Source organism: Rhodnius prolixus, unplaced genomic scaffold (assembly GCF_049639745.1).
Source record: "Rhodnius prolixus isolate KJV_2025 unplaced genomic scaffold, Rpr scaffold_2, whole genome shotgun sequence".
In the NCBI taxonomy this organism is placed as follows: Eukaryota; Metazoa; Arthropoda; class Insecta; order Hemiptera; family Reduviidae; genus Rhodnius; species Rhodnius prolixus.
In genome coordinates, this window is record NW_027411592.1 from 4,660,956 (window position 1) to 4,687,169 (window position 26,214).

General features: G+C 31.3%; 3 protein-coding genes across 3 annotated transcripts in view; 2 read left to right on the forward strand and 1 right to left on the reverse strand.

Moving 5' to 3' along the window:
* Positions 1 to 9,631, forward strand: part of LOC141450303 (uncharacterized) — a 97,248-nt gene extending 87,617 nt beyond the window's left edge. Inside the window, exons 7-10 of the mRNA XM_074120607.1 lie at positions 729 to 1,143; positions 1,422 to 1,632; positions 3,178 to 3,312; positions 3,518 to 9,631. Coding sequence (XP_073976708.1) covers positions 729 to 1,143; positions 1,422 to 1,632; positions 3,178 to 3,312; positions 3,518 to 3,718 — 962 coding nt within the window. The 3' untranslated portion in view covers positions 3,719 to 9,631. The remainder of the gene's footprint in view (positions 1 to 728; positions 1,144 to 1,421; positions 1,633 to 3,177; positions 3,313 to 3,517) is intronic.
* Positions 9,632 to 14,943: 5,312 nt separating this feature from the next.
* LOC141450318 (putative odorant-binding protein A10) lies at positions 14,944 to 18,224 on the forward strand. The gene is made up of 2 exons (XM_074120625.1): positions 14,944 to 15,193; positions 17,935 to 18,224. The coding sequence occupies exons 1-2, from the start codon at positions 14,986 to 14,988 to the stop codon at positions 18,114 to 18,116; spliced, it is 390 nt and encodes a 129-aa protein (XP_073976726.1). The 5' UTR covers positions 14,944 to 14,985; the 3' UTR covers positions 18,117 to 18,224.
* Positions 18,225 to 21,410: 3,186 nt separating this feature from the next.
* LOC141450308 (heat shock 70 kDa protein 14-like) lies at positions 21,411 to 26,204 on the reverse strand. The gene is made up of 10 exons (XM_074120613.1): positions 25,987 to 26,204; positions 25,809 to 25,892; positions 25,460 to 25,697; positions 25,158 to 25,356; positions 24,475 to 24,636; positions 24,135 to 24,393; positions 22,676 to 22,891; positions 21,968 to 22,102; positions 21,765 to 21,823; positions 21,411 to 21,542 (listed from the first exon to the last, which is right to left on the reverse strand). The coding sequence occupies exons 1-10, from the start codon at positions 26,044 to 26,046 to the stop codon at positions 21,461 to 21,463; spliced, it is 1,494 nt and encodes a 497-aa protein (XP_073976714.1). The 5' UTR covers positions 26,047 to 26,204; the 3' UTR covers positions 21,411 to 21,460.
* Positions 26,205 to 26,214: the final 10 nt, after the last annotated feature.

Sequence of the window (26,214 nt, forward strand, 5' to 3'; positions counted from 1 at the left end):
TTTATGTGTAAAATAATAAAAATGTATTTACTGTAGTCAGCTACCTGTAAAGCTAATATGTATTGTGTTACTGGGTTCGATTCCTAGTCTTATGCCTTGTATGCTTGAACATTTGGCAGACTTAATGAATAACCTTTGCATTAAATGATATTTACAATTTTATGAAATTCTATCAAAACATTTCTTGGTTATTTACAGAAAAACATATTATTGTTTAAATATACAGTTGTAAAGTATAATAACTTGTTACTTGTTAAAGGAAATGTTATTTTTACTGAGAACCCTCATTTCAAAAGTTCTGTTCCCTATTTCACGAAAAATCGTGTGGGACTGGTCCTAGTTCTGAGGGCAACTTCAGATCAATTGCTCTCCAGATCTCTTTCCGTTGCAGGGCTCTTACTGGAGAACTGGTGACTAGATCCATATAAAGTTTATTAATAAAGGTGCCTTTCTTTTTTGGGTAACATCATTACCTTCAACGCTAACTTCCCAGGCACCAGTAGTGTAGAATAGCATTATTATTCTTGCCCCAAAACTAGCTTACCATTTTCAAGATGGTAACATCGGCTTAGTGCTAGCGGCGACTGTAAACCTACTGATATAGTTTTTTTCTTCAAGATTCTGTCGTTACTTCAAGATTTATTTGGTTTGCATCGTTTCCTGAAAAGCAAACCAGGCCTTTATAAGAAGGCTTGAATCACATTACTCTGTTTACGTTTAATTTACAGGTCGAAAACAATTTCTGTCAAGTCTGGCCCCATTAGCAGCTTGTGTTACTAGCAATCCTGAACCAGGCTGTCGAGATTCTGTATCATCTGCAGGAACGAACTATTCTTTAGGAGATATTGACGCTGGGCTCAATGAAACTGCGCCTAACACCATTAGTCAACCACTTGTACACAATCAATCGTGTCCAATCAACAACGTACATCACCAGCAACCACCTCCACCGCAAACTGCTCAGCAACCGCCAGATGTAGTAGTGGGTACACCTGGCACAGAAGCCGATGAACTAGCTTTATTTGTGCAGAGAGATGCATCTAGGATAGATAGACTTAGAAAAAGGTACAGCCCCAGTTCGGATGAAGATCAAGACGATTATGGCTTCAATAGAAGGCCTTCTGTTCGTGGAATTAAACCAAGGTAACGATAATTTAGTTAATCAACTTGTCTTTACTACAATAAGAAATTAGCAGTTTCAATAGAGATAATTTTTTTAAAAGTATCATTTTGAATGATAAAGTTATTTCTTACATTCCGTTGAGAGTAATAAAATTACAAAATAAAACAAGTTATCATTTAATAATTATAAATGTAAAATATATATTTCCCCATTACTAAGCTGCTTTTACGAAATTTAGAATTTGCCTCATTCATTAATTAAAAAAAAAAAAAGTTGACTTTGTTTTTTTTTTATAAAGATTTGGTTCCACGACTGAAATTCTGCAACAAATGCAATCGCAAATGACTCCACCGTTACCATCTGGTAGCCACGTATCCTGGCCATATTATCCAGAAGAACAGCGAAATGGTTATCGACGTTATGTAGAAGAGCCACATTATTCGCAAAACATAATCCACGTACAACAGGGGCAGAGCGTCCGGCTTCCTTACCAAGCAGGTCCTGTTCAGGTAGAAAAGTTTATGAATTTTTTATTTTTTACATATATGTTCATTGATTTTGTAATTGTCTAACTTGTTATAGTTTTCCCCAAAGTACAAATCTAATCAGTTGTTATTGAATCAAACTATTTTTATAGAAAAGTATAATTTTGTATGCTATCATTTCGTAGTATGTAACTCTATTTGCAAATATGCACGGATGAGTAATTAACTAGGAAAGTGGCTCTGTTTTATTCTTTCTGGATTTTGTTTTCTAAATTTGTCTTAAAGGTCTTTATGTGTTCTAAATTTGGACTGATGTGGGAGGACATCAGAGCTCACGTTCTTAGTGTCGAAGGCTTTGCGGCCGTTCCGTGAGAGATCTTTTGAGTTGAAGAGGTAATTGCTTAGGTCTAACTGGTAACTGGTTGCACAGCTCTTGACCCCGATCAAGCCGAGTGCCCTTGCCGACTTAATCTTGCCTTATGCTCTCTTACAGGGCATTGTGGTAAAATATAATCTCCTCTAAGTATTCCGCTGTAGATGAGTCAAACCTCCTTTATGGAGCACACCCTATCTGATAGCATTGCCATCACTAATTTGTCAGACCTCTGGCACTTTCAAGGCCAGTGGAAGTAATAACAAAAAACCGTTGGTGAGAAATCCTAGACCTTAGAAAAAAATCAACAGAATTAGCCTGTTTTCTTCTCGTGGTGGGTGGATTAAGTTAAACTCTGAAATCCAGAATCATTAACTTGAGATTAATCCTGAAGTTTGCTCAATCAATCATGTGTAACCGTACTGGTACTCCTTGATCGATTTCATTTGCTTCAAATCTATATTAGAAGTAATATTTAACCCCCATTCCAACGTCAATTTTTTTCATCAGTTGAGTACATCCACTGTTAGCTGCTAGAAAATGCGTGTGATGATAGGGCTAAGAGAGCTAATAATGTAACACATTTGTGTTATGTGTTACATTATTATATTAACATTTATAGCAATATGGTGCTATAGAATAATACTTTTATGAATTTACCGTTTCTACGTCTCTATAATTTCATGTACTCTTTATCTGAAGGAGAGAGCATGCTTCCTGCCTATCAGATTCTTTCAGAAATTTCAATCCTCTACATATACAAATAGTGTTTTTTAATATTTGTTGTGTTTTAATCAGGTTTAATTTCTTTGTGAACCTCATTTCTTTTACATTTATCGCAAAATGTCGGGATTGCCACAATCCAGAGATTTGGTTATTACTCGTGTGCTTGAATAAAATCTTTCAAGTATTGTTGCCTCTGGTACCAAGAAATCGAGAGATTTAGTTCAAATAACAGTTGGTGTCTTTGTCAAGTTTAACGCCGAGATTGTGTGAGGCACTAGAAGATCATTCGGTCTGATAGCGCCTTTTCGTTCAGCGTGATTTATGCTCGGATTTCGTCGATCATCATTGACCGCGTAAGTTCCTCTCTTAAACCTCTAGTTATAGAGCCCTCTAAAAATTGAATCAGTTAACAAACTGTTTTTTTATTTCTAATTCTTTATTGTCTAAATTTTTGGCGAACAATTTTGCAGGTACACGTAATGGGACCTTCTCGACAAGTGGTAGTCCGAGGTACACAAACTATCTCAACTTATTATCAACTACCCCGGCCAGCACTAAGAAATTCTCCAAGCCCTGGACCTCTTCTTTATTATCCTAGACCTCCGGTAAGCAGAGAAAAAAATATTAGTTGATTTAGTTCTAAAATGGGCTGGAGTAGTTCGTTATTGTATCCAACCCAAGAAATGTATCAGGGAAAGATTCGATAGCTATGTGAAAAATTGCTTAAAGACAAACACAGTACTATATTCTAAATGTTCAAGAGGAATACAAGAAAGTCAAGTGATCGTTTCACACGAATTTTCTTTTCAGGTAGCCTGCGGTTCCCCAACAAAGGGACAGCTGGAGCTGAGAGGAGTGCCAGAAGGTGCAAGTGCTCCACCAAGCAGCCACCACGAGGTATCTGCACCTCCTGGCAGTATTCTAGCCCAGAGTACTGAGCTTGCACCACACCATCATCACACACCTTCCAGTACGCCAACTCCGCCGATGATGTACGCAATGAATGTTTGACATCAGTGCAGCTACTATTATCAGTAGCACGAGGGTGACCTCGTATGAGAGGAAGTGGAATATGTTTTCAATAAAATTTGGGGAAAATTTTGAACAAAATAATAGAAAAAAATTGCCCAAAATAGAAATATGTGTCAAAGGCAATTATTGTTATGAATTTTATAATGATACTGCTAAGTTTTTTTAACGACTAACAAAAATAAATAAATAAATAATGTTTCTTTAAGAGAAAGTATTGAGCTAATTATTTGTTAGTTTCATACAAAATAATTTTATGATTAAAATAAATTTTCATTTGAATTAGTGAGGAAGTGGATGAACTATAAATCTAGTCCAAATTTGATGTTCGTTAATGTTAACAAAACTGAAAAGTCATTAAATTTTCTGTTCAAACATCCAGTTAAAAATTTATCTAATTTATCTGTTAATTTTCACGTATTTGAGGTTTTGATTTATCAAATTTATGATCAAAGTAGTTAAGTTATCTATCATATTTATTAAATCATGTGTATTCAACTGTCAGCGGCGCCAACTTGTTGAGTAATCAAAGATAGTATCCAGTCGTAACACTTAGATCTTAAGATAAAGGTCACAGCTTAAAAGACATCTTAAATTTAGTGCCAATGTTATCTTTATCCCAGTATAGACACCCAGTGTAGAGGAGAACTCGTCTCCAAAGATGTACTTGAGTCCCACGAGATAATAGGAAATCCTTTAAAGGTACAATCTTTACTTTCGTTTCAAGAAACTTGATTGACATTGATCCCACGACATGTAAAAGCAGTAAAATCCATATTAAAATTATATTTCAAAACATTTAAAATTGTGCTCACTCAGGCGGAGGCAAGGCCCAATGCGTACAGACTAGTTCCTCCATTGGACATATGAATATTACAGACAAGGTTATCGGCATGGCTGCGGACAGTGTCTGTTCTAGATACAGTTTCAAAGTCCATTTTAGATGTTCCTCAGATTGAGGAATGAATGGAGGGTGAACTGGATAAAACAATGCCGGAAGGGAGTCCGGAGCTGAGTGTATGGGGTTAAACCTGAGGGTGATGCTTCCTGGGGTTAAACACGGCAAGAGTGTCATGCTCTTGCTGTGTAAACAAAGAACCAAAGAGACTCTAGGTTTGGGCAGAAATCAGATTCCTCTGATTCAGGCACGATAGGTTCAGAAAAAAAGACCATTAAACATAATAGCTCCAAAAAGAACTATTAGTACAAACTTATTTTCTTAGCATTCTCATTAAATATGGGTGTTAATCTTAGTTAATCCTTACCTCCTAATCGGACAGGAAAGTATTAAATAGAAAAATAAATGTTTTTATGTGAAACTTGTCACTTACGTTCGGGAGCTAATATTATTGTATTGTTTACAATAATAACTTATTAGAGTAGAGAACTGTGACAAATAAATGTACATATGCTGCTTCGACTAGTCTTGCTTTGAATGTGCTCATCTAAATTGATTGCTTTCCCCCTATTGATTTGTTGGTACAGCTTTTATGGATTCTAATGCAAAGAAACTTCTGTAATTGGTAATCAATTTAGTAAACACCAGCCAGATAGACACAAAACACCAATCCAGCATTTAGGATCCTACAATGGGTCATAATTTTCATAAGTTTAAGGGGTTCTAATGTACGTGTACCCTTCTAGTTGGTGCCTCTGACCGGAATAAACCTTTCTTATTTTATTTTATTTTTTTATGCCAAGAAGAGAGTTTTTGACTGTGAATCAAACCAAATAACATCATTTCTCTTATTATAATCTAGGTTATTTAATTTATATATATATATATATATATAATACATATATATATATTTCAATTCACAATTAAATGAGATGAAAATTTAAGCCAAAGTTGTATGTAAGAAAGCAAAGCAAACGGAATTGAAAGAAATTTGGGTTTTATAAGTGGTTTATTGTGTTTTGGTAAGCTCTCAATAGTTATCTAGACCTTCTAAGATGTTTAGGACTCATTTAAAAATAAAAATAAACAACTGATTTGCTAAATTGATTGTTTTATTGGGTCAGAAATATTCTGTGAGCTGTATCTGATCTTGAGAATTATTTCTGCGCTTGTCGATTTTCAGAATACAACTTTGATCTTTACTTAGGAATTGTAAGTTAGAAGCTAAAAAATGAAAAAATATCTAATCTGAGGTTGGGTCATAATTACAATTGAATCGAAATAATATTGTTCATCTCACTTTTGAAAAAAATTTCTTGAACCTAGGTTTTTGATTTCAGATATTTTTTTTTTAAGTGTCTATTTAGTAAAATTTTCACCACTAATGTAGTGAAACATTCAGACAGAAAATATTTTTTATTTTATTATTTTGCTTTATTTTAATGTATTGATTTTATCCTCAAAACAAGAATAATTTTTAATTTATAAGGAATACTAAGGGATAAAAATATTTCATTCTCAGGGAAATTAGGAAAAACTTGTTTTTTGAATTGTGGTTCGATCCGCTAAGATAAAATTAATAGTATGATTTTGGGGGGGGGGGGCGGACGGTAGAGGGAAATGAAGGAAGCAAATTACTTCAAATGGATTTAACTTATCTTTTTTTCTTTTTTAGAACGTGTTTTCTAGTTTTTTGGGTTACTACTAAATAATACGACTGTGAAAGAATAATTGCCCCAATACTGTAATGTATATATATATATATATATATCTCTTTTATATCTATTATTTATATCTTTTGGATCTTGAATTGTGAACTACTTCAATCAAATATTTAGAGAGTACAAAAAGTAGACGTTTGAAAACTTGGTTTTGTGTTTAAAAACTAAATGAATGGTTGTGCAGTTATTCGTGATGTAATTGAGAAAAACGGAAACAATTTTTTTTTTTTTTGCAAATTTCTTTTCTAAAAAATTCTAAACCAGAAAAGTTTACCTCGAGTGAGACCAAAGGCTGCAGTTCTCGCGGCGATGTATTATTTTAACATTTCAAAAAAAGAAAAAATGTTCTTTATCAGTAATGATAAAAGCATATTTCTTTTTACAGCAATTTTTTATAAAGGAAAGATTTTTTTTTTTATATAAGAATGTATTATCTATAAAATAACCAAAAGTAGTTGTGTAAAAGTATTGTAGCGTATGATACTTACTATTTATTATATTAGAGTCTTATGGAATCAGCAGTTCATTGATTTATAATTTTGTGCGAGCAATCAAATGGAACAATAATAATGGAATTAATTAAATTAATGTGTAACTTATTAGGTCCGATCTATATTTTTTTTTACGTTTGCAAATAATTATATTGATTTTAAGATTAAAATAATATTTCTGAACAATAGCATTCTTGCTTGAGAATGTGTGAACTTATTTTTAGGATGTTTTATGTAGTTATACATCAATTTTTAATTATTAAATGAACATTTTCATGGGAAACAGGAAAAAAATCGTATCAAAAAGGTTTTTTTTTAATTTAAGCGCTTGAGATGAATTTTTATTCAATTATAATTTCAAGCATGATAAACAGAGGATAAATACAAATCGCAAACTTGCCTTAAATTTAAAATAACTTCCTCGCTAATTATATTTAAGCTTTCTAATATATGTCTAAATATTGTTTAAATGTGTTAAATTGATAGTAAAGCTGAAAATTAAGACCTATTAAATAGTGCTAAAAAGCAAATCTTTTTTGCCACTTGTTAGGATAATTAAATAATTTGGAAACGTAATAAATGTAAATTAAGAACTTTCATAGGAAAAAATATAAATGTATTTAAAAATTGTTAATTTCAGTGAATATTTCTGTTTTGATTCAAAGAAAATAGTTTCTCTAATTTTTTTTTTTAATGAAACATTCGTCTGTTATTATTGGTAAATTCCAAAAAAACTGTTGCTACTCTTAAGAAAAAAACTAACTTTAAAAATATAAGCAAAGAATACATTAATTAGTAAAAAATATAAATAATTTTATTGCTGTATCAAACATTAATTTGTGAAAAACATGTTTTAGAATAATAATATTATAATTATAACCAACGATAGGTAAAGAAATTTAAGTATAAAATTTTTGTTAAAACTTCTGGAAAAGTAGTGATACAAAGTATTGTTTCTATTGCCCAAAGTGACACAAGTCTCAGGTTTTATTTTATGAAAGGCTTTTTCATCTTACTTAATTGATTATATTTCATTTCATTGTAATTAGGCTTTAAATGCTCTTCAGTTTCATTTGCAACAAAAATTAAGGATCAGTTTTTTCACTATCAAAAATAATTTGATAAATGCTATTTTAATTAGATTTTTTCCTCAATAAAAGATTTTAATAACAGGGAGTAAGCTACGAATCGCAAAAGCGTTTCATTTAGTGAAAAGTCTGTGGCGAGTGAGAGCTCTATTCAGGATAGTTTTCGTATCGCTGAAGTCCTTATTAATATTATGTTTTGATGAAGAGAAAAACATTGGCTGGACTCATTGTACCTTGCCCGAGACAATGTCTCTTGAGCCTACTGGTTGCTGAAAGGATGTGCCCCACTGAGTAGATCATCAATCATCCATCTTTCCAGATTGATGATTGCTTCTATTTTCCTTTAAAAAGTATTTTTATTTTGTTTATTTAATCGCAAATAGGTGGTGAAAAAAAAATAATAAGTTGCCAAAATAAAGCTACATATATTGTTGACAATGAACTTAAAATGACTTATTAGAATTTTTGGACCAAGCATAGTTGTAGTAATGGCCTAAGAACAATTTTATTAAAGGAAATGAAAAAAACAAAAAACCATAGACTTTATGAAATGGCCATGAATTAAATTTCATTTACTACATTGTTGTCTTTTACTGATTTTGTAATTAGAACGAATATTTTTTATTCCCCCTACTTCTGAATTACCACAATTAACATTGTATACAAATTCTTTATTATAATGTTATTCTTATTAGTATAAATATAGACATATATATTTTGTAGGTGTGTTGACTTATAAATATAATAAATATTTTAATAAATATATCATTAGATAAAAAATATTTAAAATTAAAAATCTATATAATAAATAAATAAAATTGTAAATAAAAGGCAAAAAGACCTATGTATATTTAAAATTTTTATTGAAAAGAAAATAAATAAAAAATGAGCTATTAATGTAAATATGTTGGAAAAGTTTTAAAATAAATACAAAAAATGGTGCCAAAGAGTTTTTTACAAATCTAGTTTTTTGTTTTTCTTTCTTTCCTTTTTTTTATTTGTCTTTTGAATATTATTAATAAAAACAATAAAAAAGTACTGACACCATTAATTTTGTTAACTTTTTTTCACATATTCCAAAGAAATTTTAAAAAATTGTTTTTTTTTAGTATTTTTTATTAATAAAAACATTTAGTAAAACCATTTTATATATGATTGTACAAAAATTTAAATTGTTAAGTACATAAATAACTTTAAAAATAAGGAAAAGCTAATCATTTGGAAAAAAAAAAAAAAATTATGTATGGCATTTTTTAGGTGAAGAAAAATGTATGTACCAAAATGTTCTCCTGTTGATAAAGGACAAATTAACAAATTTTGTTGTTTTTAATTTTTTCATTAGGTAATTTTTTAAAAAAGAATTGATTACATAATATAAAAAATGAATTAAAAAAAGTATTTGAAGGAATGAGAAAAAATAGGCCTAATATAGTTTATGATCATCTATAAAACACTATACAACAAAAAAAAAGTAAATATTGTATTAAAAATTTTAAAAAATCATAATTGAAAAGAATTCTTGATATAATAAAGATGGAAAATTATATTATATACTTAAACTATTTACAGTTTCAGACAAAAAAATAAACATTTGAATCGTCTAATGTTTTTGAAAAGCTTTAATTAATTACAAAATAAAAAGTTGTTGAAAATAGTTTTATTATTTATACGAAATAAAGGTTTCTCAAATATAGAAAGATTAGTTTATTATTTACTTCTTAGAAAAAATTGCCTTTTCGCAGCTAGTGCCTTTGGCTCTGTACGAACGGTGCTTCTGAGTATAGTGTTCAACAAAAATGTGTTAAGAAACACTCACACGACTCTCACTGCAATAACTATTTATATTTACAATAATTATGGGAGTAAGTAGTTTTATTTTCTGTCTAGATCTATGAAAGCTTTCTCCAAGGTAGCGGTAAATTCCTAAGGGTACGTTCACAACGGGGCTGTGAGCATAGATGATAGGAGTGATGCATCAGCGCTTAAAGAAAAACATAATACATGCGAATGTGAGCGTGCACAACGAAGCTGCGACTAGTGACTCATACGCGCTGGTATAAACGAGCATAGATGATAGAATTAAATATTTCATTTTTCTGCTAGCTGAACTCCAGTATCGCAGCTTCAAAATGGACGTAGAAAAATTAATTAGTGCTGTCTTTACTCATTATTTTTTGTTATTATTTTATTATTTACTTTTAAACAATATTTTGTTTTTTAAATCGTGCTTACATTTATTTTTAAATGTATTTATTTGTTTTTATTTGTAATAAAACCATTACTTACCCTAAGAGTAATCACTAGTTTTTCTTCTATGGTTGTAAGATTTCCATGTCAATTTTTCCAACGTTTTCTTAATTTTTCTAAAATATAGTCGAATGTGGGTGGACCCATCCTCACATATTAAAAAAAAAAAAAACGATCGGGATAATTTCTATGTTGCTTATATAAATGGTGAAATTCACCCAAAGTACTTCGTTTTTTATTTATGGGATGTACATGAAATTTTCTAAATCGTTTTTTCTTTAAAATATTACCGTTTTGTTGCTGCTGAACATAAAAACTCTTCTTCACCACTCGACATGTTGCATTTATCACAGCTCCGTTGTGCACACTAATCAGCGATTATATTTTACTCTTATCAGTTATCATCTCTGCTGTTATCTATATTCACAGTTCCGTTGTGAACGTACCCTTACTGATTTCTCCGCTAACTTGAACTAGTATTAACCTCTCTTCTTTATCAAAGAATCGAAGTTTAAGAGAACTCTTAAGATTGCCCCTTCCCATGTATGAAATAATCCCCAAATTAATTTGTCTCGAAAAACATTTCAAACAAAAACATGTCAATGGAATTATTAGCCTACATTTAGCTAGCATTTAAGAGGGATGCCTTTAGATGGCCAGGTTCACTTCCATGAGAGCTCTCACAAAAACAATTTCTTGGTGGGAAAAAGTACCAAAAAAGGTTTAGATCATTATGTGTTTCTAGTGCATGAAATTTTGAGATTTTAATGTGATATTTTCGACAAAATTACTAAAAAATCTTAGATGTCACAGTTGCGATAAACTATCGAAACGGTTTGAGCTTTTTGCAATTAATCACTTTGAAGGTTGATGTCGGACACTCGGAAATCTGTCCCTTACGAACCACAATTTGAACTGGTTTTCACAAAACAAAGAGCAATATTAATTGCTTGGGGTCGAATTGTTTAATTACTCTTAGGATTTAGTAGGTAAAATTTGCAGGCAGCTAACAAACAATTAATTACATATTCTAATTCAGTTTTGGAGCAATTCCATCAACCAAGTATGATGTTGGCATTTTTTATTTTACCAATTTTGCATCTAAAAATTAACTCTAGTTTCTTAAATTTTGCATATATCCATTTGCAAAAAATGTTTGATTTTTGGTTAAATATTTTGCTAAAATATCTAGGTGTCATCATCAAATTTACATTGTTTTCGAATCTCACAGTCCTACATAATAAATTGTATTAAATCTACAATTGTTTAAAAAAATTAAATTGCGCTTAATATTTATTGGTCAGCAGTGAAAAGCCATCACTACAATGAAAACTTGAAATTGACAAAAAAAAAAAAAAAAAAATGGACTTGAATTGATCCCGCTAATCAGCGTATTTTAAACTGCGGAAAACACACCGAGCCCAACCATCAATGCTGTGATGTCTTCTACAGAGCTAGACGTGCTTGGGGATCTCGCTTCTCAAAAATAGGCAGCATAAATATTGCTCTGGAGAAATATTCCGTCCATCTAAAACCGTATCAAAAACAGTAATTGGATTTCCATTGCTTATAATCAATAAAAAAAAAGTAGGATAATTGTTGAAGCGAATTGAAGGAAATCTTTAAAAAAAGAAAAATCCGTTTAGTGGTAGTTACAGATAGAGCAATGTTATCGCTAAGTTAATGTCGGTTCACTGGGGGGTAACCAATCGGAAATATAAGTTCCAGATTACCAAGATTTTTTTTTCGTTTTTGAGACTTTAAAAGTAATTAACTATTTCATCTCAAATATCTCCAAATTAGATGAGAAAATTTGAAACGATTGCAGTACATCCTGTTGCTACATACATTAAAAAAAGATAAACATATATTATTTATTTGCACACGCATTGAGGTTTTCTATCTTGTTTTTAAGTTAATTTTCTACTATAAAAAACAGAACATTTATGCAGCTAATTTAGCCCAATGCGAGTGGGAATGAATGATAGAGCAGTTAATAACAGTGATCCCTTTCCTGCAATTCTGTCCTTGTAGACATATCAATTTCTATAATGTGTATTGGGAAAGACAATTATTATCAAATTAGTTGACCATTTCAATTTAAAGAAAAAACAAAACAAACAAGTTTTTAGTTTAACTTTGTTGTTAATTGCGTACTACATAAAAAATACTTGTTGAAATGTTACAAGGCATGTTATATTATATAATAAGTATTGCTTTAAAAATCAGATAATGGTTTAAAATTTTGTACGAGTTTTCACTGTCTTTTTACATTAACTTCTTTTATTGATTATCACGACTATTATTGACAGATAATTATTGATAGATTTAATTACAGTTACAACTTCTTAAGTTAGATTTCTTAATTATTTGACAGAGATTTTGCTTTTTGCTTTGCTATTAGTATTTCGGGAGAACCACAAATCTTAACATAAGATGTGAAAACTAAGTAAACGTTCCCTTGGCATACTGATCATATTCCTCTAATAATATTGTGGAAGTTCTGTTACTCATCTCCAACTTTTAAAAAACTGCTCAAAAAGTTGCTTAGTATTTAGATACATCCAGATTGCCTAAAACTTAAGTCACGTTATATACCTACTTTTAAAAATGGATGCAAAAGTTGCTTTTTCAATTATCGTCCCATTTCTACTCTGATCTCTAAGGTACTTGATTAGCTTCGTTTTCTCCCCTTACAGAAAAAGTTGAGCTTTGGTTTAATGAGGATTGGTTTACTTACCGAAAGGCTCTCATCTGGGTCCGTTTCTCAATATCGTTTTTATAAATGATATAAAGCAAGTTCTTTACATCCCTCAGTTGACTGTCAGTGTTTAGTCACCTCTCTGATTGCAAAAAAAATAGAATGAATTGATAATCAGTAAATGTCTGATTATTCTTTATCTACGCCGATATTCTTTGATTATTCCATGAAGGGTCTTCTATTGAAGAATCCTCAATCGTTGGTCTTGGATTTTTTTTTCCTTCTTCTTGGACAAACATGTTAAAACCATTAGCCTAAGGGCAAATAAAGTTCTAGGTTTTATTTTGCGTACCGCAACCTATTTTACTAACTGCTCAGTAATAAAGAATATTTACTGCTCTTTTGAGAGGCCTACGATATTTAGAGTGTGGATCTGTTTTGGTCTTGATACTAAAATTCTGCTATTATTGGATTGAGAATGTTCAGATAAGGATTGTGAGAATGATTAGCACACGAGCAGATTTTGAAGTTGCCGATTTCCCATGTAAAGATTTATTGGGCAGGTTAAATCTGCTATCCATAGAATTTCGTCGAGCAACTGCTGCCTTATTTCTCTCCTCATACTCAGTCAAATGCACTTTACGATCCTACTGAATCAACTCATCTAAAAAAGTTAATCACAGTCAAAGATAGACAAAGTCATCATAGTCTCCCTCAGAAGCCAGAACCTCTTCCATTTTCCGTGTTTGGTAAAACAACTAACTTTTCTTTTAATATAATGCCAAATATTGGAAGATATCTGCATTCTGTTAAACAACAAATATCACTCATGGTTATGAAGGACTGTCATGAATTTTTTACGCCCAATTTGTGGTTACTGTATCATTCAAATCACACTTCATTAAAAAATATGCTTCACGATGTTGTACTACATTCGTTGTACAATATGATTTTTAAAGTGAGTTCAGACGTTGGAAGAGTTGGAATAATTTTTTATTTATATTTGATAATGTAATATATTATATTTATATGAATATATAATATCTATTTCATTGTTTTATATATGTATATTCTAGGGCATTGACTTTCGTATTTTAATCCAAAAGCATTGTTTTAGAATATTTTTTAGACCATTGTATTTTAGTAAGCAGCACTTTTAAATGATTAAATGTTCGGTATTTATATCGTACCCGAACAGGTTTTATACGAAATCCAAATCAAGAAATTAAATTTGAATAATCCAAGTTAACCTACCTCTGATGATGGATGAAATTACAAACTTTGCTCCACAGTGAGCTGAGTGAGACAATTTTGTTTTTCACCAGTGCCTTTTCAGACCGGGAATCCTCTTGAATTTTCTCCGATTATATTAAATACTTACCTTGAGGTACGAGAACTTTGACACTTATAATAGAATAAAGGAGGAAGAGCAGAAAAGGACCCAAAACCTATCTTTTTCAAAAGAATGGTTTCTTTTACTCTAACTGCAAAACGTCAACACAATAAGCTTGTTTTGGCTGCATAATAAAGTTTATAAAGATCTAGTTCATTCTGTCTGAAATGTTTCAACAATTGTAGTTGATTATTCTCATTCTTATCTTACTAATAATGCCTAATAATTATAAAATAACAAAACAATGTTATTCCTTTATGTTGTTAATGTAAATAATATAAATGAATTATCGTTTATTTATTTTACTAATTTGCTTGTTAATGATTTGTGATTTTCTGCTATGATAATGAAGGATATAATAAATAAGAGCAAACGTGTCCGCTGAAGACAAAAAAAGGTAAAGGAAGAAGTAATTAAAGTTCAGATTACAACGTACAAACAGAAGTCATTTCTATTTAGAAAAAAGGTAATCGCTACATTCAGAGTCCTATACTTTGTTTGGAAATTAATGTGAACAGAATTGATGTATTAGTAGATTGTTTGGGTTTGATAAAGACCATGTATGAAACTTATTATTACAATGAAATATGCTATTATCAAGAAAATGACCTTGATAATTAGACATAATGAATTACGTGTTACGAACTACAAAACGAATATAAGACGGTTTATTCGTGAACAAAGGCCTCTTTTGTTAGAAGTTTGTAAACATGATGATGTTAAGACTGTGCTTAGCGTCGTTATTAATGTTTGGTATGGTTCTATGTCGGCCAGACAGTGATGAAGAAGCTTTCTATTATAAAGTATTTGAAGAGATCGATGTGGATGTCATTTTGGATAATGAACGTTTGCTAAGATCGTATCTAAGTTGTTTCTTCGACGAAGCGCCTTGTAGTTCTCACGCAGCTGCTGTTAAAGGTATGTCTTCTTGATTTATCCCGAACATCATATAATTTTGGGCTGCGGTAACCCTTGATTTTTGTTGTTGTCAAGTTATGCTTCTGTGATTATTAAAAACCGTAAGAAATAGAGAATACAGAATTCTGCTATTGATTCTTGAAGTAACAATGCCATTTTCAACTCACAACTTACTTATCAAGAAAAGTATGAGGGACCTCTAAAACCTGTAGTCCTTCTAAAATAGCAATCCTTTAGATTTTAAATTAGTCGTAAACCACATAGAATCTTGGACAACTCAGGGAACATGGAAGATGATCGCTCTCGGGGCTACCCGAGGAAGTTGGACACAGAATAAAAGTGAAATGAGTAGCTGTTTAACAGATCTCTGAAACATCAAGTCCTTCTAAATTTGACAAAACATCACAATTACTAACTCCCGCAGACAAAATGTTGCAACACAAATATCTTCAATGGACAAACAGATTTTCAATGAAAAGGAACCACTACAATTCTTCAGCAGCTTAAAGTATTTAAATTTACGACCACTTCCTGCACATAATCACAGATTAATTTCTGCAGTTTATCAGGTGCGTGATTACAACTGCAGATAACCGCACTCATCAAGGTTTCTTATTAGAAATGTACTTGAAATGTTAAAATATAAAGAGATTTTAGTCTTCCGTTGTACATTAGTAATTTCAATTATTGTATGAATTCGAATCAAATTCTAGTCCTTCAGAACTAGACATTAAACATAAACATACAACTTTTTGAAATTCTCTAATTAAAAACAAATCTCTTCTATCCTGAAAACCTATTGGAATTTTTCAGCCTATTTTGCTTTTCTCCTCCACTGAGTTAAAATGTTATAAATACATTACATATTCCTAGAAAACTCTTTGCCCTTTAATAATAAACATTTTACTGAACATTTATTTTCTGTACTAATTCATATTGGGTCCTTTTTTGGTCTTTCCTTCAAGGTGCATTGTGTACAGGTTGAAAATCCTAAGAAATGTAAATGGTACCAACAACTTGAATGTAGCTTGTTTGGAAATTCGAATCTCTCGGACGATTTTGTTTTTGTTTCCGTACATCTTTGTCCTTTCGTTTTTTTTTTTTGAAATTCTTTACATTGAAGTTAAAAGATGGCTCTTACAATGAATGAGCTTTATAGGCTTAAATGTAAGAAATTAAATAAGTATCACAAAAGAAAATTCATTATGCTATTAGATTTAACTTATTCTTCTGTACACACCAGATACTACGTGACTGTTATGTGGATGATTCGTCAAACTTGGAAGGACTTCAAGTTTCAGAGATCTGTTAAACAGCTGCCCATTTCACTTCTATTCTGTGATTATACCTATATCCAGGGTTGTCCTGTTAATTATTTTTTTACCGGAACGCTTAGGTATACCTTTTAAAAATATTTTTTATGAACCAAAAAGGAAAGGAAGCGAAAATCATTGCGAACCCCATTTCATGTTTATATACGTTTATTACAGTAATAAGAACATTTTATAAAAATCGTTAACAAATTATAAAATACGAATAGCACTTATAAACAATTGCATAAATATTTATAATAATACATTAAAAATAATAATTTTTATAATATATTCCAAATAGGATTATGTTCAGGATCTTTTGGTTGAACTTTCTTTATTTTGTTGTCATCTGCTGAACTATGAGACCTGAACAAAATTTTTACATAAACATCTGGATTAAATAATTGTTGCTGTGGACCATTCATTTTTAAAAATAGGAGATTTGCTTGATTTTCAATGTATACTCTATTTCTTTGTTCATTTAAAATAATGCTCATATTACTAAATCCTGCAAGGAAGAAAGCAGTTTTGGATCTATGTTTATAAGGCATTTTTGATTTAAATGGTTTCAATAATGTGCCCTCCAGCACTTCAATATTTTTCATGGGATTGCGCATAACATTACTCTGATCCTGTTTTCTAAATAAAGCCTGAGCAAACCCTGGCGCGCCAAGCCTACTTCTGAAGAGCTCAGCTTTGTGATAAATATAAAATTGGTGCAACTACATCTGAGGTCATTGGTACCGGGTGTCTTTCAGTGAGTGCACTGGTAGTGACCAGCTCCGGAATTCGGGCAGCATTTTTTCGTAGGTAACGATGTACAGTGAAACTGTGCAGGCTTCTAGGAACAAAATAATATGAAATCTTGTTCGACCTGCCCATTTATCTGTACTTGAATCCAGCTTTTGCCCAATAAACTTCATTCTGCAAATCTCTTTCTCATGTTTTATTATTTTTTAATTTTTATTTTAATTTTTTTTTTTTTGTATTGCCATTAGGATTGTCCAAGTTATCCAACTTTGATATTGAGGAACAAAAAAAGGAAGTTCACGGATTGAATGTATTTTAAGATTCTCAGAAAATATAAGTGTGTCTTTTAATTTACAATAAGGGTCTTAGATTTATCAAAGAAATTGAAGTTCTGAAATTCTTAAGGTATTCCAGGCCCTTGAAACATGTCTAAAATCCAATACTGGTGAGGGAGCTGTAGACTCTACTAGGAAGAGAAAATCTAATGGCAGCTTCTTGTGGACTCGAATATTCGCCCAGCAGATTTGATCGAATAGTTTTTTGATAACAGTGTGATCATTTTGTAAATTAATACTTTCTCAAGATTTAGCTTTCATTTTTGAATCTTTTGTTTTTTAAACAAACTACTACGTCATTAGAATTTAATTTTATTCATTTACTGTCTTCTTTTTCTTACAGAATCAATTCCAGAAGTAATGAGCTCGGTTTGTGGTAAATGCAATGACAAACAGAAAGCCACCTACAAACACGCTTTGAACAAATTCATACCTACACATAAAGAAGACTGGGATCATATGTTGAGAATTTACGATCCAAAAGGTGAATACTGGCCTAATATTAAAGCATTTATGGAATCATGAATACAGATGCTATGATATGTGCTGTAGGTTTGTTACACTTGTAATTTTGTCCTAATAATGGACATGAATGATACATTATTCTAATTAAACATTCATTTTATGAAATAATTCTTTGTTTAATTTTATTGACATATGTATGCTTATGTTTATTTTTCCTACATTTGAGAATCCTCTCGAACTCTTACCAGCTTTCCTCCAGAATCTTGAAACAGTCACGTGGTATGTGATGTTTACAGGAGAAAGGTTAAATCTAATAGCCCTACAGCCTAATTTCGTGCTTACTCATTATGTTTGTTTATTAATTGCTATATAAAGAATTATATAAATTAATTTTTATTTAAAAGTGAGTTAAGTTGAACCTTGAATTTCTCAATATATAGGTCTAGAAATAGGCAATCTGTTTCAGTCCTTTTAAAAGCATAACTTATGCTTTTAATTATATACTTAAGTTAAAGTTGTTAATGCGGAATAACAATAAGGTAAGTTATAAAAATAGTTTAAGTATATATACATATGTATATATTGTAAGTTTTAAACGTTAGGATTGACGAGTTCTGAAATATTAAAGAACACATTATTGATTTCTAACGTTTTTCTGTTTGTGACAAGAATGGGAGATCCTTTTACCACTTTATAATAATTTCATCACCTCAATTAATTTAAACAAAAAATTAAATATGTAAGATTAAATGCTTAAATACTCAACTAATATAAGATCAATAGTTAATATTTCAAAGCATTCCTGTCTAAAAAAAAATTTCAGTAGAATATGTTAAATTATCCTACATTTATGCATTAGTGTTATTTCTGTTTTTGGAAAGGATTGTTGTTCGATATTATTGAGAAATAAAACCATTATAATTTGCCAACTTTTTGCTAAATTAAGAAAAAGTGTTAAATTATTTTAGAAACCAAAGTGTATTGAAAAGTGAGATTTGGAAAATGCGTCCTGTTATTTCCAGTTAATTTTAATTTCAATTTAATTCATTAACCATTTTTTACATTGTTAGCGAATATAACTAACAAGCAGGATTCAGTTTCTTTCACTTCAAATTGCTATACAATTTTATTATTTCACAAATAATACAGCTAATATATCTTTTCTTTTTGTGATAAATCATCATTCAAAAATAATCGGTCCATTATTTGGCCTCTCTTCAGATAACTTAAGAAAAAAATGTATATATATTTAAAAATCTTCAACTCTATGGATATAAAATCATTTATTCTAGAGAGTGATTTCCTAGCTGCCCAAAAATTCTCAGATTTATGTATTATTGTAATCATATCTATAAATCCCCAAAAATACATAATTAATGTACATTTTTTTAAAAGTAACTGTCGTGTATAATGACACAGATATTACCCAAAGTTAGCCAAATATTTCATTCTTTCACAAACCCCAGTTTTGTAAGCTATGAAAATTCTGTTTTTCACCTTTTTACATTTTTTCTTACAAACTGCATCTTGTTTTAGCAATACCCAAAATATTTAAGTAATTCCCCATTGTTTGTAAATAATTACCATACTTTTAAAAACCAACAGAAAAAAAAGAGAGAACAGCAAGACTGCGGTTTCTGGCATCACTCAAGTCGTCAAATTTAAAAGCGGAAAGCGACTAGTGAAAAGGAAGACACTACGTTAGTAAATCTTACATACTACGTTAGTAGAAACTGCATATAATTGCAGGAAAGTTTTTCATATATTACATAAAATAATATATTTTTTTTTATAAACAAAATTAAATTTGTCACAATTTTTTTGTATTTTTGTTGACCTACTTTTTATTATAGTATTTAATGATACTTGTAATCCACCCTCTTGCCCACACTTGTATACTTGACGAACAATCCCTATTCAACTGGCTTTCCAGATAGTTTTAATGTACATAATTTTTACTTAAATCTTTACGAATAAAAATCACAATCTAATGATAAATTTTGTCATTTGCCGACTTCAAACGGACATTTCTTGATCACACGTTACTGTAGCAGAAATTATTTCAGCTTGGTGTACATGGTAGTTTCAATTACATTCCAAAAAATTCATTCGATTCACCCATGGTGTTAAATTACTTCTACAGCAGTTCTTCAAAGGCGAGATGTCAGTCCTGTCCTTGTCTTATTCATTTCTAATATTGAGTATTTGTTTTTAGGCAACATCAGGAATTAAACCAATCGAGTCTGTTGTTCTTTTAATTCTATTATTCCCGGTGATCTAGTAATTCAAGAAGACTCCCATTTTATCATTCAAATTATTGAAAATTCTTAGTGCCTACTTTTGCGTGTATTGTGTGTGTTGAAGGAGCGTCAACATCTGAGATTATTGGAGCCTATTACAATATTTCATTAACAAGTTGGAAGCGAATATTTATAAACCTAAAAAGTTTTTTTCTTTAGTATAGGACAGAAGAGGAAACTCAACTTTATTTCGATAATAAATTCACGGAAATTTACAACTACTTGGGCATTATACTTTCTTCTTTCACACTATTCTATAAAACTTTAGTGCAGGGAACATCGAAAGCATCATCCGCGTCTGGGAATTTTTTGGGCAGTTTTGTACACTTGTTCCAATGGCTAAAATTGTTGCTAATAGACAAGAAAGTGAACTACTATTGAATCCTATCGTATTACCATCAACAGTACACTGTTTTCAGTTTTGGGGTTGCCTTACAGGTAGCCTTGAAGAAATCTGTAAACCACAACAAATTATGTGGTTTACCTTACGACTGGAACTATCCACGTAAAATGGCACTTAGTGAGAGCCCTCAACTGGTTTTTAAAGCTGTTTATTCGCGAATTTACCTTGAAAAAAACTGAGGCTGCAGTCTCAGCACAATTCACTGTGTCGTTTTTCAGAACAATAATAACTTGACGGGGGATATGAGCATGTTAATGGCAAAATGGAAGCTTCCGTAGAGGAAAGTACGAGATCGTAAAATAGGAGTTAAAAAAAAATAGAGATTACTTTTTTTTAACTAGTAAGCCTTAGGAAGGAGGATGGATTAACCTTTTAAATTTTCTTTAATTTAAAAATTAAGATTTCGCTCTCTGCATGATGGAATATCCATATTTTAAAAGAAATTGTATAGGAATTCTTATTCAATAATAGAAGGTTTCTTCGTTTAATAGATTTCACATTTGAGTTCGTTGAAACTGAAATTTCAATTTTTAAAGAAAAAGCGAGCGGATCAGACAAGAAAACGAATTTTATACGAAAAACGATACAAAGAAATAAAATTGTTGGCAACTGATAAGAAGGGAAACACAATAGGATAATGAAAGACGATAAAAATATTAATTATAAAAAGTTACCTAACTTTTTTTATTTAAAAAAAAAAATCACAATATCAGAAAATTGATAACAGCTTTTCTCACTTCTTTTGTCGAAGGGTCAATTACTTCTACGTGTAGCTCATTTTCCCTGAAAAAATTTTTCCTGTTTTAATTATACAATTTTTTATCTTTTGTCAGTAAATCTTTCAATACTTCAATATATTATATGCCTTAAAATATAAGTGAATAAGACCATTTTACAAATGCTTTATATTAGGAGCAAAGTTATCCTTCAATTGGGTATTTGGCATTTTGTTTCCACAAAAAAAATGGATAATACGAAATTATTCAATAAATATATATATCTTACTGAGTAACTTTCACGTAAACTTCATAATCTTGAAGTTTTTCATCTAATTCAAGTTTCACCTGCAAAATGTACAAGAGACTACAGAAGTATAGTTCATTCATATTTGTAAATAAATAAAATAAAATAATAATAAGCTTAAAATTGCAAAATATAAGACAAGAAATGAAGATTCATTTAACATTTTTCAAAGTTTAGTAACCTACCTTCCCTTTATGTACTTGTCCATTTTCAGAGATTTGTTCAGCAAATATTTCTAAAATTCCACCAACATTTACTGACGTTTGCTCAGAACATGGCAAAACAGATTTTTCAATTACTATTTCTTTATTTTCACCAATCTGAAGAAAAGATAATTTTTGGTTAATAACAAGCAAGTAAATTCTTTAATAGTCAAGTATATTGAAATTAAAAATTTAATATAAACTTAAATAACATCAGAGAGAGGTCCGAAACATTGACCATTGAAGAATTTTTTTTTTTTGCCTCATCCAACCACTGAAGTTTGTATAGTAACAACTACGCTCGGCTACCCTTCTAAAACTTATTCATCAGTTCAAAACTATAAATAATGAATCCTAACGGCTTATGCTAGCTACTGGTTACACAAAATTGAAAAGTATATCTATTTACAACCACACACAAGTTCGCATGGGTGCCTGGGAAAACCAATCCCGTTTCAGACCCATTTGATCCAAGAGATGGCTCCTAGAATTTAACTCAGCATAGAAAGCGCAGGAAGACATTTTACACGACCTTACGTTTTCATATTCTACCTCAACTTACACTAATTCTTATCTAACCTTAAGGTATTCATTCCTCCACCATACCATTATTTCACTACTATTTCTTTTGTGCATTAAAATAAAATATATTAAAAATAATTCAGACTAATAAGAACCTTGGTGACTCACTTTTACAGTTATAGGCGCAGTTAGAATAGGCAGCTCTTTATCTGCTTCAAATGGCGGCAGGTCATGATTCAATGACGCTATCAAACCAGCTTGTTGGGCAGCCCCACAAGCCAATACTTCATCTGGTCTTAGACTGCACAATACTTCACAATTAAATAATGAACTAATATGATCTTTTAAACGAGACACGTTCATGGATCCTCCACACAGCACCACCTAAATCAAATTTTAGTGAAATTTATCTTGAAAGCAGCTTTAACTTTAAAAAAAATAATTAAAAATATATACTATATATTTATAAGGCCAAAATAAACTAATGTAAAACAAAACATATAAACTAATGGTTTTCGATCAGAGACATTTTATTGTTTTTATAAAATCATTTCCGCCAGAATTCACATCCACTGTAATCATATCTACCATAATAAGAATGAAGAAAACCTATTAACCAATCTGAATAACGCTATTTTTAAATGAGGTTTCCTTGTGCAAGCATAATGATTGGTTAACTATTAAATATTTATTTACAGCGACGAAGTGTAACCATCTAGACAATGAATTTACAATAGAAATTTGTAATTCTTGCTTGAACTTTTGTAAGTTACACATATCCTTATTGAGTTTTAGACTGATCAATATAGCTAAAGGATATTAGCTAAAAGCTTATTTCAGTCTCATAAAAAAATATTTTTCTCTTGAATGTTATTGACTTAAGAGATTTTTCAGTCCTCACAGAGACCATCTAAAAGTTTATTGTAATCTAATTGTGATTAAAAGACATTCTTTCCCAAAGTATTTTAAAAGTACGTAATCAACATATGAAAAGATTATATGCATTATTAAACTATAACTAGGCCATGATCACAACAGAGTCCATGTGAACACATCGGTATGTTGTATAGTGCGAGCCGCTATCCAGAGACTGCTGCCTCACAAAAATTTAACTCGTGCGAACCGTTTTTTAAAATTATGAAACCTAAGGGAACCGGTTATTACAAATAAATGAATTACTTTGACTTCAGTTTTGAATCGTGCGCCAAGCCCTGCAGTGTTGTAACTGAAGACTGCCTAAGACGGGAGCCGTACAAAATTACAACCGTGCAGTAATCTGTGTCGCAATAGTGAAAAAGGTGGTATTTTTAATGCAAAGTGAGGCTAAGTAAGTGATTTGTTTTCACTCTTAAAAAATAAAGAATAGGTTCCTAGATATCACTTGGCTATATGGAACCGGTTCCTAAAAATTTAGAATGCCCTCACAGCTTGCAGGGTATCAACAAATAACTAGTAGGAAACTTGGTCACTATCAAGCACATGTTCTTTTTGTAGATGAATATTCTATAGAATCTATAGTTGCTTAGTACGCACTTAATAAACGAATTGGACTATTAATCTTGGGTTACGCATAAAAAAAACAAAAACTTTTCTACTGTTCGACATTATTGATATAATCAAAATATACCTTGTTAATTTCCGCTGCATCAATATTAGCTTGTGCCAAAGCATCAAATATGGGCTGAGAATATGATGGCAGCAATGGACTAATTAGAGCATCCAATCTTGCTCTCGATACTGTCACATTGAGGTCAACTCCTTCACAAACTGACTCCAAAAATCTTGAACATGAAGGTAATGTTGATAATGTATGCAATATTGCCTCGGCAGAAATAGACAATTTCCACATTGACTTTCTACTCTCAGTAGGATCCAGATGATATTTTCTAAAAGTAACAGAAATCAGTAAAACTTCAATAGTAAAAAGAGTAAAGTATAATTACAATTTAAAGTTCTAACAAAAATACCTCTTGAATTCCTCGGCTAGATATCCGCTTAAAGCATTAACCATATCTTTGCCACCTACATTATCATTAAAAACGTAGCTAACAATTGTATGCAGACCACCTTCCAACTTGATCACAGTAGCATCACAGCTTACTCCACCCAAACGGTAAACTAGAGCTAACCTATGTTAAATATAAAAAAATATATTTTAGCGAAGCTGAAAACAGTCACATATTCTCAAGCGCGCGGACTTATAATGCAACGATGCATGAAATGAGAGTAACAAAGAAAACGCGTGCTGTGCATTGACCGATCGGCCGGAGAAGGTGGGCAAATTGCGATCAAATTAACTTCTTGTCTGTTGGGCTTTGAATAGCAGTAGATAAGAATGAAAAATAAGAAGTTTTACTTATAATACATGCGTTGTACAGAGAACAAGTACAAAGGAACGTGTCCACTTACTTTCATTAGTGGCGGTCGCAAAACTGATTCAAAACCGGTTCGTGGGGCGCGTTCCACAACTGCTCGGTTTAGCACAGCTCCAGTTCATGATGCAGCGTGCACAAAGTAATATTATTTAGAAAGTGCATTCTTAGTTGCATTACTTGATCTGCGTACCTGAGTATACACGACATAAGGTCTAACTGATGTTTTAGAGGGGACAAAGTATGAAAGGACTTTTAAAATAAAACATACTACTGACAAGTCAATAGGTGGCTTCTCAAAACCGATGCGATAAGCAAGTAAAGCTGCAGGTGATTGGTTTATGACTTGTATCACTTTCCAACCAGCCTCTGTAGCAGCATCAGCTACTTTTCGTCTACTTTGTTCTGACCAATGCTTTGGGACAGTCAATACACACGACACACTGTTCTGTCCGGGAGAGGCTGCTGTTGCAATACCTTTCAAACAATTTCATATTATCTAAACATTGTATTATTTGAAATCTTCTTCACTACCCAAAATAATTACTTTACTTCTACTCATCGTAAATATTAAACGCACCGTGAAGCTTTGAGAAGATAAGTGTAGCTACCTGAGTAGCAGTAACTGATTGAGGTTTGGCATCCGTTTCATACACTGTATAAGACAACTCCTTTGAACGTTCAATTTTTACTAAACTTTTGCTTAAAGCACGGGATAAAGCTTCTTCACTGATATCAAGATCCAACAATGTTTTATTGTTGCGAATAGTAAGCGAACTCAAAGAGTATGAACTGAACCCAGCTCCAGAACCTACCACCTGCAAAAAAACGTCAATGATAAAAATGACGAATAAAGTTATATCACCTTACATTTCTAACTAACCAATTAAAAGCTACTGGCAAGTTACAAATCATTTAACAGTGCTGACCCGTTCTTTCTGAGTTATAGTGACAATCGCAGGTGTTACCCTGTCACCAGCTTCGTTCGCTAAGATTTCTACTTTACCATCGTCCTATAATCAACAGAAAACACAGTTATTTCAAATAAAAGGTAAGATGCCATAGTCCAAGATGTAATTACAAACACGTGAATACATGTAGTCAAACCTTGAATGCAGCTATAGTCACAGTAGAGTTTCCAATGTGCAAACCATAATAATAAACCATTTCAACGTACGATTTAGTTTATAAATTACAATCATGTAAGAAGACGTTTAATCAGTTTAATACACATAACCTGTGCGACACAACTAAAGGCATGGATACAGAAGACCACATGGTTACCAGCTGAACTGGTTACTTTAAGGTTGGATAAAGGTTTGCGTTAATCAGATT